The 19146-nt window shown below is 42.9% G+C and overlaps 1 protein-coding gene across 1 annotated transcript; it reads right to left on the bottom strand.

The window, feature by feature from the left end:
• Positions 1-1577: 1577 nt before the first annotated feature.
• Positions 1578-14423, bottom strand: DUSP29 (dual specificity phosphatase 29). The gene is made up of 3 exons (XM_010212656.2): positions 14248-14423; positions 4748-4968; positions 1578-1825 (listed from the first exon to the last, which is right to left on the bottom strand). Exons 1-3 carry the CDS (start codon positions 14421-14423, stop codon positions 1578-1580), a joined length of 645 nt encoding a protein of 214 aa, XP_010210958.1.
• Positions 14424-19146: the final 4723 nt, after the last annotated feature.

The raw sequence follows: 19146 nt of genomic DNA, 5'->3' as shown, positions 1-19146 counted from the left end.
TGCTGTTGTGCTCTAAAAGCAAGTGGAGCAATAGGAAAGCCTTCACACTAGAGAGGCTAAGTTGATAAAGAACTGTTAACATCTTGAAAAAGCTATTTTTAAGTTGTGCTTGGTTCCATTTGGTTTGCAGAGTACAGTCTCATTTCTTAGCAGCATATTTCTGCCCTGTGTTCGCACTTAAAGTGTCCAAGATGTCTGCAGTTCTGTTACACTCAACTTACAAAGTATTTGCTAAAGATCAGGAGAAGTCTCCTGAGTTTCTCATGTACTGAGGCAGTAAATGGCTCTTACTGATATTTTGAATTAACAAAATTCCAAGGGGGAGAGTAACAACATGTTCTTTTTCCAGCTAGCAAAAGGCAAGTGTGGCTTGCTTGTGATCATCCTATACAATATATTTTTAAGAATGTCCAATATTACTTAGGTGACAAAACTGTTAACTGTTTCTAAAAAGGATTCCTGGTACTGGTGTCAGATGGAGCAAAGTTGAGCACGTTTAGCTGGATCTAGTTCCCCATTTGTTTATTTGGACCATTTGTGTCGGTAAATACAATAACTAGCAGTCATATACGAAGCACAGTAATCTGCCAGCATGACTAACCCTGAGGTAGGAGGAAACAGGAGTGGTGTCAAGAAGCATAGCAGTGTTTTTTTTCTTGGTAAATCAAGCCACTCCTCTTAAAAACCCAAAGGATATGACGTTCTTTTGTGTTATTCTATAGTTCTTGCAAATACTGTTGGGGAAAACAAATAGCATCACATTTACAAACCTCTCGGACATTTTCTGTGGCCTAGAAAATTGTCCTGGGTATTGTATGTGTAGGACCTCTGAATTTAAGCAGTTGCACTTAGGAAAAGCAAGTTAAAGTTAAGATGGCTAAAACAAGCCATAATATATGTATCTCTTAGAAATCCATTGCATCTACTTACTTGTCTGGTCCCCTCAAGAACGTAACTTTGCCTGCACTTGTTACCCTCTGCAAATTCCACAGTGAAGCCTGGGCACATGGTTGGCGTCTGGAGGATCTCTAAACCCGCTCTCTAAGCTTGTTCTTGTCAGAGTAGAAATGTAGAAGCCCGGAGACAGCAGAAAGGGACAAAGTAATGCGAAATACTTCAGCATGCTGGGCCTGAAGAATTCCATCATCTGTGCTGCTGTCTGTGCTGCTGCTGCTTGGGCCCTTTCCCCAAGACCCCTTTATGCAGTGGCTAGCTACTTTCTTCTAAAGGTCATGCACTTTGGGGATCAAGATTTTGAGGATACTTTGGCAGAAGAGTGTTTAGTTTAAGCTATACCTGTTGTGGTGGTGGAAAAGCTTTTTTTTTTTTTTTTTTTTTTTTTTTTAACAGAGGAAAACTTTGTGTGTCGCTATCATGAAGAAAACTCTTAAAGCCAGGCAATTTTATGATGGTGGGTTTTAAACTTGGCTTCCTTTCTTTCCATCTTGACAATATTTGCATGTTTCTCCTTCCAAGTAACAAATGATTTTTTCGCGGCAGTATAATGTACTAAATCACCCGCTCCCCTCTTTTGCTGGAGTTTCTTTTCCAGTAGCCCTGTCCCGCCAGGAGCAGTGCTAGATCGTGGTGCTGTTGTCGTCCTGGCTGGGTGGTCGGCTGTTCTTGGTGTTCCTGCGCTGCAGTGCCAGCGCTATGTCCAGTTCTCTCAACTGCTTCAGGAAGCCCCGGTTCGGCAGGATGCATCGGTGCCTTGATACTTGCTCAATGGCATCCACCACCGTCATGTTCTTGTAAATCATCAGGTAAGCCAGGACCAGAGTGGCTGACCGGCTGCGACCCATAGCACAGTGAACGAGAACCTTATCTGCGGGAACAAAGAGATGTTGGGTTATATATGTATTTTTTCCTTAGCAGTGAAGGGTTACACTTAATAACATTCTTTCAAGTTTCTTTTTTCCTTTTTTCTTTTTTTTTCTTTTTTTTTTTTTTTTTCTTTTTAAGAAGTGAGAAATTCTTACCATAAAGCCTGGAGACACTATCTAACTTGGAGATTACATGTTTAATCCTAAGAAGGTTATCTTTGATTTTATTTGTAAGCAATATTTGCAGAGAAGCCCTGGGTCTCGCTGCCTTAGAGTAAGCAGCAAAAGAAAGCCCACCTTGCCTCATGCTCTTGCCAAGCAGTGTGTGCTCTGGTCCCTGTTTGTGCATAAGGACCAAAGCGCAGGGGTGAAGGGAGAATGTAGTGAACTCTCAAATTATCCTTCCATGAGGATACACAGGGTGCAAAGAGGTGCTTGTCTTATACTAGAGATAAAAGATGCCCCACTGATTTCTGAGTTTTTTGTTCTATTGCCAGTTTCCCTTAAGATCTGGAGCACATCACTTGATCACTCATTTATAAAATGCAGTTAATAGGGTTTTCTTATGACCCAGTGACATTAGGAGGTCTGAGGGAAAGAAGAGATGTAGATATTCATAAATAAGCTAACTATCTGGGTACAAAACAAACTCTTTGAATCTAGAAAAGCTGGTTCCCAGCTTTTTGGTAGCTTTGGTGAGTCAGCCCCCCTCATACTGAATAAAAATGTTTTTCCCCCCACCCTCCTCCTAGATGGTTTTCATTTCCTTGCAGCAGCAGCCTGTCTCGTTCTGCAGATGTGCAGCTCCTGCCAGCGGTTTCTGTCTCTGGATAAACGTGCCTCAAGTTTTAGCTTTCTTACGTTGCTTGACCTATCTGTGGATTTCTGCTTTGGCTGCAGGCGCTAGCAAGGACACAGACCGAAGTGGAACCTTCCACATTCGCAATGTCCCAGGGAGGCGGAGGAAGAAAATAGTAAGTGGGTTCAGGTCTGATTGTCAGCTTCCGAAATGCTTCAAAGGATTTCCAAAAAGGGCTCTGGGATAGCAGAGCCCATGAGGGGGCACATGAAGGGTTGATCTGCTCAAGGAGGTTGATTGCGAGCAGGCTCTCTAACATCCCGCTAAGCTGAATTCCCAAAGCGGGACAGGAGCAGGGGGGAAGAAAACCGATGGGGACCAAGAGTGGTTTATCAGCGATGCCTGGTGAGGAGCATGGGGTGCAAAGCCCTGACTCCTGCTGATCAGCTCACTCTGCCAGGCACGAGAGAGGTCTTGGCATGAGCAGCGCTGCTGTGTAATGGCTGTGTCAAAAACTGCCAGCATGAGGGTATTAATGGTTACAGTCTGTGCCCTAATCCCAGCAGAGAGATTTAGAGGCATCTTGGCAAAATTCCAGTCCCACTGATAAACTTAAAGTGTTTCTTCCTGTCACGGAAAAATGATAATCCCTTCTATTATTACTCTAAATATTTGAAATGGATGAAAACTCTCATTTGTTTGGCCTTTCAAGCCTCTTGCTAGAGTTTCCTAGCTTGTAAATGTAAATGGTTGAGGAGGATGAAATAAAAGGTAGGATGGGGAGACTTTGCTTTCAGTGGGTGAGAAACAGGTGACCTAGGAGAAAATGTACAGTTCCGTGGTATATTAACAAAGGCAAGAAATGGCCATACAATTTCTTAGTATTTTCTAGTTAAAGGAAAACAAAGATCTCACATACTCGTGTTAATAGTTGAGATCTGACTGCCTGTGGAAACAAGATACTGGTACAGTTTTCCAAGGCCAAATCTCTTCTGTATTAGTTTGTGTCCAGTGTAAGGACCAGTCTGAACTGTCTTTCCTCAAGTGATCAGGATCGGATGAAAATTGCAACAGCACATTGCTCTGGAGGAAATAATAATCCCGAGGTGCCTTTGGTCGGAGATCTTTTTTATCTGTCTCCTGTGCTTCCTCCCACATTTCTATAGTATCTTTCTTTAATGTATTGTTTCACATGATGTGTCTGCGTGCATACAAGAATGCTCTCCAATTTGTGTTCTGAGGAGCTAAGACACAAGAGAATGAGTACTAAACCTTTAGCGTAGAAGGGATTTAGAAACATCTTAAAATAATACCTTGCCTTCAGGTAACTGGTCATCTGTACTCTAAACTACCCTAAAGTCGAATTTGGCGTTTGGGAAAGTCTTCAGGCACAACTTTAAGGGGAGGAGTAGGAGGAGCACTAACAGAAGCTGGTGGAGACCAAGGCTGTAGTACTTCCATCAGTGCAGAGCTTTCTGTTAGAACATGCTGGAGGTCAATAAATAATGATTTCTAGTAACCAAGCTGAGAAATTATGAAGACTTTAAAAATGTGTTCAGATCTCTGCTGTCACAGTGGTTTCAGTTCCCTACTGCTTGGAAGATTACGGACAGGGATAAATGTCTGTTGACAGCTTTTGAGGCAATGTGGTGGCCAGGTAGGAAGGTGTCTTTTATATTTGTGAAGAGTGAAACTAAAGCTGCAGAGTGTGAAGCTGTGGAGTGACAGTCTGGAATCTCTGCAGAACACCCCTCTTGTGCTTGATGCACTCCTGTGCAGCCAGAATGCAGTAAACCTGTCTTAATAGGGACCCCTTTGAGGAAAAGGCAGCTAGTGCAGTTTCTGTCTCTGGGGTGTTTGTGAAGTAGTCCTGTTCCTCTGTAATGTGGACTCCTATCAAACAGCTTGGAAGGCCCTTGGGCTGGTACCAGCTCTGCAGTGAAACATGTCCTAAACACAGTAACCACCACTGTCGTAACAACCGCCTCTCTGCTGCTAGTTCTATATGCTCTGCTAAACAGTCTTGGCCTTGTCTTGTTCCCACATAGTTGGACACTTTTAATTATGCTTGTCCAGCTCAAGTAAATACTGTCCTGTTTTTAACCATTTTCAACACCATCCTTACTTCTTTCATCCTCAAGTGCATTGTGAATGAATTTAGAAGCTGAATAAAAGAACTGGCTGAGCTTGAAGGTGGGGAGATCATCTGCCTCCACTCCGTGGTACTCCACAGTCATGTCACGATAATATTCTGGTCCTGTGTCCACGTTGCGCTGACCATGGGCTGCGTTGAGGATGTGAGTGAAACCTGCCTTCTCCAGGCTGTAGCGATCTAGTGCAGTTTTCCTGTCGAAACAAAAGCGGTCATGTACATGAACAAGAGTCTTCCTCATCCAGCAAGCCAGAAAACTCTCATCTGGTATGTGCTAAAAGTTAATGAAATTGCTAATGGTTCAAAAATGCATCAGTTGCCAATGTAAAATTTTAAGATGTCACTTAGAAAGAGAATAATACCTTGAAACTCATAATGCTCTCCCAAGCACTGCAAGGTGTCAGAGCGCCTTACAAGCGAGCATATTTCACTGGCACCCAAGTCGTGCAGGCAGTGCTGGCTTCTGTCCCTCCTATACAAGGAGAAACTGAAGCTATGCAGAGTGAATTACTCAGGGTCATAAAGGCAAATCAGTGGCAAAGCTTGAAATAGGACACGATGCAGGAATGCTGCTTTCCCTTCTCTCCCATCATTTGATATTGCAGAACTAATAAAAGAATCAGTGAGATGGGAGTAGTAAGATAGCTGGGATTCAAAAGCTCCATATCTCTAAAAACTGCAGTACTGAGACTTTTTTCTTCTGTTTATATCTAGTATTTTTTTTTCTGACACAATCCCGATCAGGCTTTGTCTTCATGCCGTGTTGGGTTAAACCAGAGTCTTCAGCAAAAAGAACTAGAAAGGGAAACCAGATATCAGCCTTCAGCAAAAGCTTAAAGTTATTTAGCTCAGTATCCTATTCTTTGTCCTCTCTTTCTTCATATAAACAGATTTCAGAAGAGGAAATCTTAGATGCTTCTGTTTCAGCAGCTTGCAATACCTCAAAACGTGCAGTTTTGTGACAGACATGGAAAAATAGCACTTTTAAAATTTCCATTGCAGAAAGCATTTAGTGGAAAAGCCGTCAAATCTCTTTAGCATCTAAAAGGACTAGTGAGCTTTTCCCCCAAAAAATAGGCTTTGTTCAATTAATAAATATTCACATAACTACTACTCATAAATGCATTAATGCATGATATAAAAAAGCTCTTTCCATCCCAAGCTATCTGACTCCATGAATGTTTCCTGCATATTTCAATGTGTAAATGCACTTTCTGAGCTTCATAATTCTGGTGAGGACAACTTGAAAATAAAGTTGACTGCACTTTCCCAGTTTTTCTCAATAAAAATCCCACACTGAGCAGTCAAGAACGTGCTTTAGATGATCCTGCGTGTGCAGGGGGGTTGGACTAGATGATCTCTAGAGGTCCCTTCCAACCCTAAGCATTCTATGATTCTATGATGATTAGTATAGGTAGCGGATATGGATCTTCAGGGTCTTATCTGTGTTTTTTTGATTTAAATCAAACTCATGATAACTGGCTCTTCTGGGTTGGTCTTACTCCCTGCAGAGGTTCCCTTCTGGACAGGAACAAAAATATCTTGCCACCCCCACCCCTGGCATTTTTTGCATGGACTAATGTCACAAGTTCTTCATGCAAGTTTAAAAAATAAAAATAAACATCTTGTCAATTTGATGCCCGCCAAAGCTCAATAGATTCTGGAAGACAAAGAGGCAAAAACATCTTGCTGTGACTTGCCACCTTCTCTTCAGGTCAGTAATGTTCACTCCTGCCCTTCATATTCTTGCATATTCTTGTTGTAGTGACTGACCTAGAAAGACCTTTTTTTTTTTTTTTTTATCTCTCTCTCTTCCATTCAGACACTCATTTTTGGAGAATCTCCTCAAGGTTGGTATGCTCTACAGATGTCGCCAGCAAAGGCACATTAGTGAAGACTGTAAAAGATGGCCAATACTCTTGATTTTAATATGTTTGAGGTGAAATACAGATTCTGCTTTCAAGTTAAATTGTGTTTTGTTTTGCCTCCCTGATACTGGGGTGGAGAAAATCTGTTTTCCATTCACCAGAGTTGGCCCAAAGCATATCCAACAAACAATGAAAGACTGGTGCTTTCAGGTCAGAGATCTGGGCTCAATTAGGACCCCTGCAAGTTGAGTCCTGCATGCTGAATAGCAAGCAGGACTGCATTGTAGTGACAGGCAAGAGAGAAATGAAGATTAACTGTTTGTGGAGCTGGGAAAAAGGGCCCTGAAGTACTATAGATACTACCAAACTTGGGTTCTGCAGCCACTGTTCAATCTAATGAATAAAATTTGAATTAAATGAAGTTGTTCTAAGCAAGGACAATGACAAACAACAGGTCATATGACAATCATATTAACATTTGACTTTGTTACATTCATCTGAAATCCAATTTTCCCGTTTCCTTGATTAGGTTCTCAGGAGATTGCCTATTGACACAGTGGCTGCATCTAAAGCATTTGTTTCTGACAGTCTCAATTACTGTGGTGTTCTGTGTCTCAGGATCTCATCCTTACATGTTCAGTAGGCTCGGTGTTTAATAAGTATTCAGCAAGAAGGGGTCCTGTCTTTCATTAGCTGTGTAACCATTCAGCTCAGTTAGTCTCCCCAAGCTCCTGGGAACTGGGGGTGATGAGTACAGCCTGGACAGGTTTCATACAGTTCTTAAAATATTTGTTTCAATATGAACGTTTAAGGCCTACATCCAGGCCTACATTCCTATGCTGCCTAATGTTCCAGTGCCCCAAATGCCAAAGCCAGTGCCTGGCACCGTGAGAACTCTTATCTGTAGCTGCATACTGTAAACCTGGGGCCCAGAGCGGAATTCCGTCACCCTTATTCAATTAACTAAACAGCAAAGGCACTCAGGTGTTGTTTCTTATCGCAGTTTGCTGTAGCTGTTGCTTCTCTCTGGGCTTGTCGCAGTTTGGGTGCATGCACACTGTTGTCCTATTAACTCACTCCACGCTTCCCATAGCTTGGGCTGGAAACAGAACCACCAGTGTCCATGTCCCCACTTTAAATGTTACTGCAAAAAGCCCACTGTGAATGCTCAGATGTGACTATATCATCTTCTGTGAAGCAGTTCTTCTCCTTTGAAGTAAATTATAACCATACCAAGGAAATACTTGGAGAGCTCTCTACTCTGTTGTTTTTGCCACTGAAGAATCTGCATTCTATTTTCCTTCATGCTTTGGGTAGGGTGAGTTTAAAATGTTTGTTAGTTAGATTTGTTATATAACTTCATTCAGCAATATCCTTTTGAACTGAATGTAAAAAAGGTCACTTATTGCCACAGGTTCCTTACCCAATACCACCTTTTTCTTTGTAATATGAATCCAAATGTTCTTTCTGCGGAAGTTGCTAATCTAGAGGGCAGAAAACTTTCAAAAACAAAAAAAGAGGAGAGATCAACGTTGAGCACTCAAACACTGTGATCCCAGCAGTGCCACTGGAATTAGTGCTCAAGCTATGCTGCACATAGGTGTCACAGAGATGGTTAGCTGTACAGGGCACAAATACTTTTCAGAACGTATTTCCTGCATCAAATGATGCATTTTTAAGAGTCTGCATCTTTTGAAGAAAACTGAAGTGACACCGTTTCTTCTTTTCACAAGTGCTTGGTTTCAAATGCTGGTGAAATTTTTTTGAAAACACATTTTGTTCCTTCTCTCCCAATGCTTGGTAATTGCACTTAAGTATTTAGTAGAAGATGCCTCTACTATTGATTTGAAAGCTCTTTCAGTTCTGTCTTGTAAATCTAAAAGCTGGACAAATAGCCCCACTTACTATACTAACCTGGGTTGGTCTGCTTTCCATTCCTGTCGTTCATCAGACGCCCCCTGTATCCCATCAGACGCCCCCTGTATCCCATCAGATGCCCTGTACTTTTACCACAAGGGCCGTGGGGTCTGGGTTGTCTCTCTGGTATCTACTGAACTAAGCGCGTGGCTGGTGCTGAGGCTACAACCCGGGCACGGTACAGGTGATAAACCCTGGGTCTGCCTTGCTGATGGCCAGTTCACACAGAGTCAAGGAGGAGACCAATCTCTTGCAGGGGGACACAGATGCCTCGAAATGTAAATATTTTCTGGCCTCTGATGTGTTTTGCCTGAACTGGCGCAGCCACCGGTAAACTCCAGCTTTGGGTGAAGGAGCAGCTTTTTGTTTCCAGCTGCAGCTGTAGTGCAGCTCCCCTTGTCTATTTACTGCAACGACAGGCTGATTTCTTCATATTTTATCATCTGACTTGTGGTTGCGTCACAAGGAAGGGGAAGAAATGCTCTTAGTCTTCCTTGCAGCTTCTAGTATGCCTAAATTATGAATGTTTCAACTGAAAGGAAATAATTAAATGTTGGCAAGTCTGTGACTTGTTAAGGTGGCTAATAGCATAGGATCTCTGAGACTGTTGTGTGAATCATACACCTCGTTGGAGGAGTTTATAACTCAGTTTCTAATTCATTTCAGCTTAGAAATGACACAGGTTTCTTTTCCTTGAAGTCATCTTTATACCAGAACTGATGCTCTTTCCTACTAAAATGCAATGCATATTTCCATTTCTGTGGTAACTGTTGAATTTAAGTTAGCCACTCTAAAGAAGATTTTGCTGTAAATGCTTAGTCTAGGTGAAACCCTAAGCATTTGACTACTCTTGCAATTGATTTCATTTTGTACTTCTGCACCATCTGTGCTGTTAGCACTTGATTTCCTTCTGTATGACACAGCCGTCATCTTCACTGCCTGCCTTGAATGTGTTTCTGTGCTTAGAAGGTGACGTATTGTACTAGGAGGTGATGGTAAAAATGTCGCTTTCTTTCAGTTTGAGAGATGAGCCGGACAGATTTGTCCCTTGTAAAACCTTAGCTCTTCAGTTCAAGAGAGCACGTGAGCATATGCTGCAATATGTGCTATGTAGAACAAAAATGTGTGTGTATATCTGAGAGTTCCTCTCCCTATACAACAAAGCACGCTAAGCCTAAGCCCAGTGCTTTGCTGAATCAGGTCCTGCATATGCTGTAAGGCAGTTGGACTGAAACGTATTTTAAAGTTTTGAGGCAAGGGAGAGCACTTTGATACAGGAATGCCACTCAAATGGTGAAAGCTAGAAATAAAATCACTTTCATGTGAGCTGTGAATATCTCCCTATCAGTGAGAGAACTGACCCAAACTAATGTCACTCAATTTCACAGGCTTCCCAGAAGAATATTTATATCTTTAGACTGTGCAATGGCTTGTCCAAGATTTTAACTGCACCTGTTCTCAATTTTAAAGTTAAGATTCATAGGAGAAAATGTAAGCACTGTAGCAAACTTTCCTTATTCTGGAAATAACAATGTAGTACTTGCAGTGTGAAAGGCATTTCTTTCAGTTGCCATCTTCAATATACCAAATCACTTTTATCTCTTTTCAAAATATTGCCATCAACAAGCTTTATTCCCAGCTCATGCTATGGAAGATGCCCAAACCAATGCTACTGGAAGAGAAGGAAATACAACTTGCAAGCACCGTAGCCTGCACCTCCACGTAAAATACTGAGCATCTTAGTAGCATCTGTCAAAGGAGAGAGACCAGTGGCTCACAACAACCTGGAGTGCCTCTAGGAGCAGGGAAATAGTTTTCAGGAACATCTCATCCAGAAATGGGTAAAACACTTCCCTTCACAGGTAAGCTGGCACTTCTTTGCTGTTATGTTTATCAGCCTTAAGCAGAGCCAAATCTCCTAAGCGACATGCAGAAGAGCAAGGCAAACATATTTCAATATAGACTGTGTAAACCCACATATGATCTGACTGGGACTGACAAAACAAGGAAATCTGAGTCAACAAGTTGCTAGAAGAGGAATCGTCACTCTCAAACTTTCCCATTTTCTTAAGCACCAAAGGAAAGCTTGATGCAGGATGATAATCTACCATCTGGTCAGTGTCAGAAAGAAGCTTTCTCAATACAGGCAATACTGACACTTTCTTTAGAAAATCTGGCATCTTTCCCTCATGAGATTTTGAGAATTTCCAATAATACTGACCCAATTTCCTTTAACTATAGCATCCAGAGAATCTAGAGATAGTATTGTATCCCTTTTTCCCTCTGAGGGGTTGCTTCATTTCTATGGCTGCATCCTGTTCAGCTAGAGCAATTTCTTTTGTCCCACTGAAAATGCTGAAAAAGCTTTTCATAACTTGTGGTAGAAAAAGATTTAACAATTCATTTTCCTCTAGATCAAAACAGTAGATTTTTTTTTTTAAGTGATATAAGTAAAGGAAATTCCCTTCCACTTTCTGTATAGCAAAGGCAGCAAATGGATTTGTCTATTAGTCAGTCTATTCCTAGCCTTGACTTCAGTCACACATATGTGCCTCTCCAACTGTTAAAAATCACCTACCAACAGAGATGTTGTGTGGGGAAAACTACAAGGGTAAATGACAAGTGTTATTTGCATTGGAAACAGTTGCTGCTTTAAGGGGTTTATTGTCCAGTGTTACATATCTGATTTTCTGGATTGCTAAAGTGCTGTTACAATTGGCAGATTTTCATGCTAATATAGTTGAAACTACGTCCTCATGAGTGTTGTTATTATAATCTAAAGCTACATATGCTCTTTTTGTAGACATCTTTAATTCCATACAACCTGGAGCGCTCCTATTTTTATATGCTTAATACTCACATAAGTTGTAGGAGTTCATAATGCTAAACAGTGGGAGGTAACTATCAGCTATGCTGAATGAGTCCCATCTGTTTTCTTCTAGGTTAGTATAAATTGCCTTTTTACTTAGTCGCTTGGAAAAAGCCAAACTGTATTGGTTTTCTGGAAACAGCAAAAGAGGAGAGTATGTTTATTAAGCATGTATTTAACATTCAGCTATATTTCTTAGTGGATCTACATTACTGGCTCCAGTCTGTAGGTGAACCTTGCTACCTGTGTGCTGTGGCACCTTGCCTGTGTTATGGTTCCCCAAATATAAGCCCTGGGGCTTTAGAACAAGCACAGACCACGTTTTGCTCAAAGTGAAAGCTCTGTTCAAATCATATCCAGAAGTTTTTCTTTAATATTTATGGAGTTAGGCTCCAGAATACTTCCTTTTCGGTAGGAGTAGCTTGAGAACGTGTTACTTAGATATGGATGAAATTGTGATCAGGCCTGAAATTCTGGTCAGAGCTGGAGGATGGCTGAGATGAAGACAGACTCTTACAAGGCTTTTGTCTTCAGCTAAAATATCCTTTGGAATTCAGACATGTGGAGCCACAGCCATCATGTTGGTAACAAAGCAATCTCTGAAAAGCCACACAAAAAACTACGAGCTGGGTATCTGGCAGAGATTTTCCATGTGTCTGGAGTGAACCAAGCACGTTTGGGTTTAGTCAGTCAGCTTGCTCACACCAGCAGACTGGTGAGCAGTAAAGGAAAGAGGCAAGACAGAGCTGCTTTCCTTTCCATCCCTGTAAAAGGCTTCTGGATTTGAGCAGGATACAAGTACTCATCCTGGTAGCAGATGAATCAAGAGCTTGGCAAACCAAGCTTTGTTCCTATCATTGGGCTGTCTCCTACAAGTTCCAGTGTTTGGACTTAAAAAGTCTTTGGAACTTGCTGGAGGAAAATTTCAATTGGAGCTGAACACAGCATGTTATATTTTGAGGCTTTGATTATTCTGGGTCTGACAGGCTCATGGAGATTTCATTGCCTCTGGGCAACATCTGCAGTGAAGCCTTGTAACAAAAGGATTGAGCGGCCTCACAGGGCTCCTTGATAGCCTGTATTGCATTAGATGGAAGATGTGATTACGTAGTCAGGGTAATTAATTAGCATTTCCATAAGCAGTCACAAGTCCTGTTAACCTTGTAAATGCAGAAGGCAGGAATGAAGCACAGATGTGAAGGCGCTGAAGGTAAACTCTGCGTGTGTGTGTGCACTTGATTTTGTTGATGAGCTCCACTAAATACTTTTAAGACCAACCTTAATTTAGCGTAGCTAAGGATGCAAATACAGTCAACAGCTGTTCACATCTCCATGGCAGCTCTTTGGCAACCAGCGCTACAGTAAAATCTTGAAATAAAATAAACTCCCCTGCCACATTGAAGGGGGAAGCTGTTGGTCAGAAGTAAGATGTGGAACTGGCTGAGAGAACATTAGGGGTCCCTGGACTTCGTCTGCTTCAAATGAGTGTTTGCTCTGGTAACGAAAGCTGCATCTTGCCTGCAGACCGGTTTTCGACCCAGATTTTCTGGCACTGAATGTGGCTGTATCTGACTGAAAGCAAGTCGTTCTCTTGCAAGGGGCCCAGCTTTCTGGTGAAATTTTGTTTCTATTCACTGCTTTTGTGTTGTTGTTTTTCCCTGCTCCCCAATTCTCTTTCCTCCTCCATGGGCTTTCTTGTTCTCCCACCTCTGGTAATATGGAGCATTTGTTTCCTCTTAAAGCACCATTGCTTTTCCTGGCCCATTTGGCCAAGCTCTTCCCTTGGTTTAAGGGGTGTGTGTGTGTGTATGGTGCTTTTTTGCTTGTTTAGGTTTTTTTTCCTCTCGTCTGTCTCTAGAGTGCCGGCCCCTGGGCTTGCTTAAAGCCCAGATCTTGTGTGTCTCTCTATTGCCTCTGGCGCCACAGAAATAATTGGTCAATGATATTAGGAGCCTTGTAATTTCCCCAGCTGTATATCTTTCCTCTTTTATAAGCTGGCAACAGATGAATTCTAGGATCTTTTAAAAAATTATTGATAACTTTGGAGTCAGTGGGGCTGCAGCTTGTGCCTTGCAGTGATGATGTGAAATAAATGTCATGTTAGAGAAGGATGTAGAGGAAAATGGGAAGCCAACCAGTAGTGCCTAAGGGGAAAGAAAAGCTCTCCTGCTGTTCTCGGGGCTTGGGCTGGGCGGTTTGCTGATGGCCTGTCTCTCCCTGCTGCAGCAGCCAGCTCTGAATGCCAGAATATGCCTGCTGTGTCTGTCTCAGTCCTGTGGCTAGCAGAGCTAAGCCCATCCTTTTTCCAGTTGCCATTTGGGCTGCTTGGTGAGACTCATCTCTGCAGCTTCCCCCTTCCACAGTCGCCCTGTCTCCTCGGTCACTTTCAAGAGTCGCGCTTTAGGATTAAGCCATTCTAAGCTGCAGTCCAATGCATCTAGCCCAGACTTCAGTCACAGCATCTGTGGAAGAAATGCCCCTCAATGATAGATGGCAAATTATTCCTAGAAATGAGCCATTTAAAAATAGACTGCAATTAACTTCAACCTCTGCCACCTACGCTAGTGCCCCTACTGCTCTATTACTCAGAGCACTTTAAGGATAGACTGCTACACATTTACCTACCATTTTCTTTGAGCAGCAGCCACCTAAACAGTCTGCTCTACTGTGCAAGGGCTGTGGCATGCTGGTTGCTTGGTTAAACTCTGACTTTACTCAGTGGGTTATCAAATCAGATCATTAGTGCTGACTGCTGCCTAATGGGTGGCAGGAAGAAAAAAACACTGTGCTTTACTGGTGAAACTCTACTTGGCACTTACTCATCTCCTATGTAGAGGTTGGGCCAGACTTCACTGACGTGCGTGTACTTCGGACAGCCTTTCCAGAAGAGTCGCTCCAGTTCGAATGCACCCGGCGTACAGTAATCCCCATCAGGATCCACTTTGACTGCTGTGTATGCGTTTTTCTTCCCAATGTTCAAAGCTACTGATGACATCTTGTCCCAGGTACGGTGTGCTCAGCACGTGTGAGATGCTGAAATGCGACCAAAAAGGAAGGTGAGGCTGAGGGCATCCAAAGCAAGAGAGTTCTCCTGCTAAAGAAGCACCAAGAGCAGCATTGTCCACCTGCGACCTGGGGTGGTGCAAGAAGGATGCATGTCCTCTGTGGTGCACAGGGACCCACGCCTCGAGTTTGTTTCTACTTCTGCCTCCCTTGAGCTGGGTTTCTTGGCTGAGCTCATCAGCAGTGGAACAGAAGTCGTGGGTTTGTGATTAACAAAGTTCTGTCTCCGCTGGGAGTTTGTTCCCTAGAGAATCCGTGATAAGAATACGGTTGATCTAGCAGCCTGGTCTAAGGAGTCTAGAGCAGTCAATGGCATTAGGTAAGGGAAAGGTAATATATGGCTTTATCATTAATTGTTAATCTCCCAAAGGCTTTTTTTGTGTGTGATTATTGGGCAATCCAATGAGACTCAGTATGTCCATTCAAAATCTTACTCTAAATCTTAATGCAACCCTGTGCATTGAAGCTCATAGGCTCTTTGCAGAAATGAGAATTTGCCTCATTGCAGCACTTCGCTTAAGCCAGTGCGACTCATTGACAAAGTATTTTTATCCAGGGTTGCAACTGTCTAAGATGGAGAGTTTGCAAAGGTGGCGATCCAGGTGAGGAGATCTGAGTGTGGATTCCCCACTGCAATCGGCGAGTGCTGTGTTGTGGCCTCAGCGTGGTTCATCGCTGCACCTTCTCGCGTTGCAGGCATACACTGAGTTAAGGAGCACTTAGGGATTTTTGTTTCATTCTGCTGATCGAGTGCTCGTTTCCAGGAATATGGGCACTCTTTAAGGCAGTTTTGGGCTTTGAGAGGGGACTTGGTTGGTTACCCCTTCCTGTGTTCCTACCCTATTAGCAGCTTTCAGTACTAAAACCTGTAGTAAAAGTTTTTGGAGACAAGGCCTCGAGGACTTTCTTTTCAGGTTCCCTCCTTTTTTACCTCTATCTCTGCACTAAGTCGTGAAAGAAGCAATAGAGCAGTGTTATCCAGTAGCTAAACCCACAGTGTCACTACTGTGTCTGGAAACAAAACCCTTTGCTGCCCTTTCCATGTGATAACATGGAAACATCAGGCAGGTTTTCCTCAGAACTGACAACCTTAATGTACTGTGTGTTTAAGCTGTCTGCTAGTACTGGATCCTTTGGTGTCAGCTTTACTCATCTCTTCAAGCTCCAGATTCCCTTTTGCCTGCTGTGACTTTCTTGGCCACCAGCCTGGTTCGGACTTTCCCTTGGCCCCGTTAGTTACCTCCGTCCTCCCTCCTTCTGGGGCCTTGCTTGGGAAGTGGGTGCTGAGCAGAGGACTCACAGGGCAGTCTGGAGTTTTCAGAGCTGGTAAGTGAAGGCCAACACTAGTACGTATGGAAACCCTAGACTGACTTGAGCCTCACCTCGTCCATCGCCACCGTTGCACTTCAGAACACGGCCGGTAACATCCGTTTACCAGAATCTTCTCCTCTCTTTGTCTGTTATTTTGATCCATCTTTAACTTTCCTAACCTGCTTCAGCTGAGGGAGCTCAGGAAGCGCCCAGGGACACAGTGGGATAGGGAATCCTGGCACAGCAGCAGTGCTGCTGGGGCCGTGGGGAGCAGGGCTGCTCTCCCCACCAGCGCTGCCCTCCTGGGCAGCTCGGCTGCTGTCTGGGATCTGGGATCTAGGCTGGGTTTAGGTCACAGGTCTTTCCAGTTATTTTTACTTCAAGTTTTTGGTCATTTTTTGCAGGGAAGGAGCCATGGTAAAGAAGATCTATGTGTTCTTAATAAGAAATGAGATTGGCAAATGTGGAAAAAGTTTTCCTTTCTTCACATTACCAACTTTCGGTTGCAGCTTCTTTCCTTGACTGCTCCCTCCCTTGCTGGCTCTGTCTTGGTGCTCCTGCCAGATTGCCTGCTCTTCCAGGCCAAGGTTGCTTCCTTCTCTAATCCCTCGAAGGAAGAAGTTGAACCTTGCAGTTCTGCAGGAGGCTCCTAAGAAGCAGAGGGGGAGTTGGGCTTGATTTTATGAAGGGTTTAAGTACAGCCTGCCCAAAATCTGCCTTTTCTTGCAGGCAAAAACCCTGTATTAACTCCTTTTTTTTTTTTTTAAACATCTTGGTGAGTGGCTTCATAGAGCCATTGCAGGGCTCCCTTGCAAGCAGGATGACTGTTTTCGCTGACATCCTGTGTACCTGGGGAGCTGTTTTGCCAGTTTGGGCTTTTGTGCCTGCCGTGTTTAGTTGTTCCACAAAACTTGCAAAAGGCAAACATGTCCCATTTTTCTACTCCAAACCTAGGCAAGATTATGGTGTCGGCTTTCATTTGGCAAAATCTTTGCTCTAAAATTGGCTTATTTTCACTGACAAGGGGATCTGTCTTTCCGACAAATTTCCTAAACACGATAATGATGTTTAACTAAAAGGTCTCCTGTTTGGATCCTGAGAATTCCAGTTTCCATCGTGTTTGCCATTAGCTTTCTGCTGTATCTTGCGCCCCTCTGGATGACAGAGTCTCAGCTCTGGGCCTTCAGCAGCCGTTCCCGAGGAGAGCATTTTTCCTTCTAGTGCTGGAATTATAGTGCTAATTCTACACGCAGACTTGACAGTGTAAATCAAGTTATACTGCCAGAGATGCAAATGTAATAATGTCTAACTCGTGAGTGAATGAGCTGTTATCTGTATCTTGATAAGAGCTCCTCTTTGTTCAGTGAACCTGTTGCCTTCATGCTGAGGAATTGACTGTGCTTTGTTCAGAGCTTCGTAAGTGGTAGGGAGGAAATGAGGGAAAGAAGAGTAAGAGAAGGAAATTTGACTAGTAATTATGTCTGGTGGCCACAGTGCATTGATTTGCTACACCAATAGTACTGCGCTTAGAGTGCAGACCTCAAAACAGGGCAATTACATCTGCAAATGATAGTCTGTGGTACTGCAACATACCATTTTAGCTTGAAGCTTCGTTACCAATCTGAAAGTTAGATGTCTGCTGAGAAATGCTTGTTTTGTCTGTCCTGGGAAGCCATATTCTCCCTGAACTTTAAAGTGAAATATGTTCTTTTATTTCTTGCCAATGTTATCTGCTGCAGGGATTTTTAAATTGAATTAGAGTACAGGGAAGCATCAGTTGCAATTCCCGTAATAAAACATATATTTCAGAATTGATTCTAGCCTAGAGTAAGAAGTAACAGAGTTTAGCAAACAGGAGGAAGAACAAGAGAGTTGGCTTGCTACATGAGCTCTGGAATTAATTGCTATGAAGCATTTGTCTGGGGAGAAGGATAGAAAGGTTTGTGTCTTTCCAGGAACCGAAGAAGTCAAACCTCATTTTTTATCGACAGGCTGTGTGAACAAAGCGGAACCAAAGGAAGACTATTCCTTAGGCCAGCCCCCTTAGACTAAAAGCCTTCCCTCAAAAAAGTGGGATTTTTTCTGTGGTTTTACTTAATACTGCCTTACGTATAACGATGACAGTTTGTCTAACACAAGTCCTGACAGTGAAAGCTCAGATTTCCATTGTTGACTTTCGGGGACAGTCCCTAATGCCCCGTGTGCAAGGCCTCTGCTCCCTGCTGCTCCTTGGGGTGCTGTCCCAGCGCACAGCGACCCACGTCCCCAGAAGGCTCCTCTCCGTGGGTCACTCTGCCCCTGATTTCTGGGGAGCAGAGCCCAGGACACGGGTGCACCCCTGGAGCCTGCGTAGTTTGGTGGGACCTGCCCAATGCACCTGCAGGTCCTGCTCGCCAATCCGGTGTGTGAACACAGCGCTGAACTGCTGCTGCTCCCCAGTTCAGTGCGTTATCAGAACACGGAGGATAAAAATTCAGGCATCTCCATTTTTATACTCCAATCGTTCTCTTCATGAACAAGACCAAAGTTCATGTTATCTAATGAATTTTATTTGCTAATCACTTGGATGACTGGAATATTTCTCCCCCTTGGGTTATATGTATATAAATGAAAATATTGTTAGTGATTTCACAAAATGGTAATTCAGAATAATGGAGAGTTAATCCTCTTTTCATTAGCGAGCCACTTCAGGACATACACTCTGGCAAATTACACTGCATTTCAAGTTGTTCTTGAGTGCTGTGCACTAGAAAAAAAAACCATGAAACTATTTTTGCATTGACAGAAGTAATTGTGTGGCTAATTTGGATAAGCAGCATGCATTAGGCACAGCATAGAGATAGGAGATCTAGCAAATATCAGAATTATTAGGATTTTTTTTTCCTCCTTTTTAGCCGATATGCAAGCTACACACTTCCCTAGATGGCAAAAATGGGATTTACCCTTTTTGTGTATGACTGAACAGATGTGGTGTTATACGGTGGAAAGCGCTACTTGCAGAATTCAGTGCACACACTGCCTGCAATGCTTTACACTTGGGAAAAGCATAAACAGTGCTCTGGTTTCTAAGTTCTTAGATATTTCATAGCTTGAATCACATCAATTGAGCAGAGAGTTGGTTAGCTGCAATAGCAAAAGTTTGCTTTGTTAGTTGATTTAACTTAAATGAATCTAAAAGTAGTGCCCACTGTTATGCCATACAAGTAACATTTTGATCATAAACCAAATGCTAACGATAGCTGTGAAGAGCTTTATGCTATCCAGTGTGAAACTCACACTTGCTAAACACCAGAGGAATAAAGTAAGGTACTGTTGAAGGTTCCTTTGATTTATTTTAACACTAG

The sequence above is a fragment of the Tinamus guttatus genome, unplaced genomic scaffold, assembly GCF_059628265.1.
Source record: "Tinamus guttatus ecotype Peru unplaced genomic scaffold, ASM5962826v1 Tinamus_guttatus_pri_ptg000246l, whole genome shotgun sequence".
NCBI classification, from domain to species: Eukaryota; Metazoa; Chordata; class Aves; order Tinamiformes; family Tinamidae; genus Tinamus; species Tinamus guttatus.
This window is presented reverse-complemented; position numbering and strand designations above follow the sequence as displayed.

What these genes read in the sequence shown, in the direction of transcription:
- DUSP29 (XM_010212656.2), bottom strand. Translation starts at nt 14,423, where the DNA reads ATGTCATCAGTAGCTTTGAACATTGGGAAGAAAAACGCATACACAGCA. An exon ending in AACCTCTACATAGGAGATGA is followed by an intron (nt 4,969 to 14,247) that starts GTAAGTGCCAAG and finishes TTGTTTCGACAG; the next exon opens with GAAAACTGCACTAGATCGCT. An exon ending in TGCACTTGAGGATGAAAGAA is followed by an intron (nt 1,826 to 4,747) that starts GTAAGGATGGTG and finishes TTGTTCCCGCAG; the next exon opens with ATAAGGTTCTCGTTCACTGT.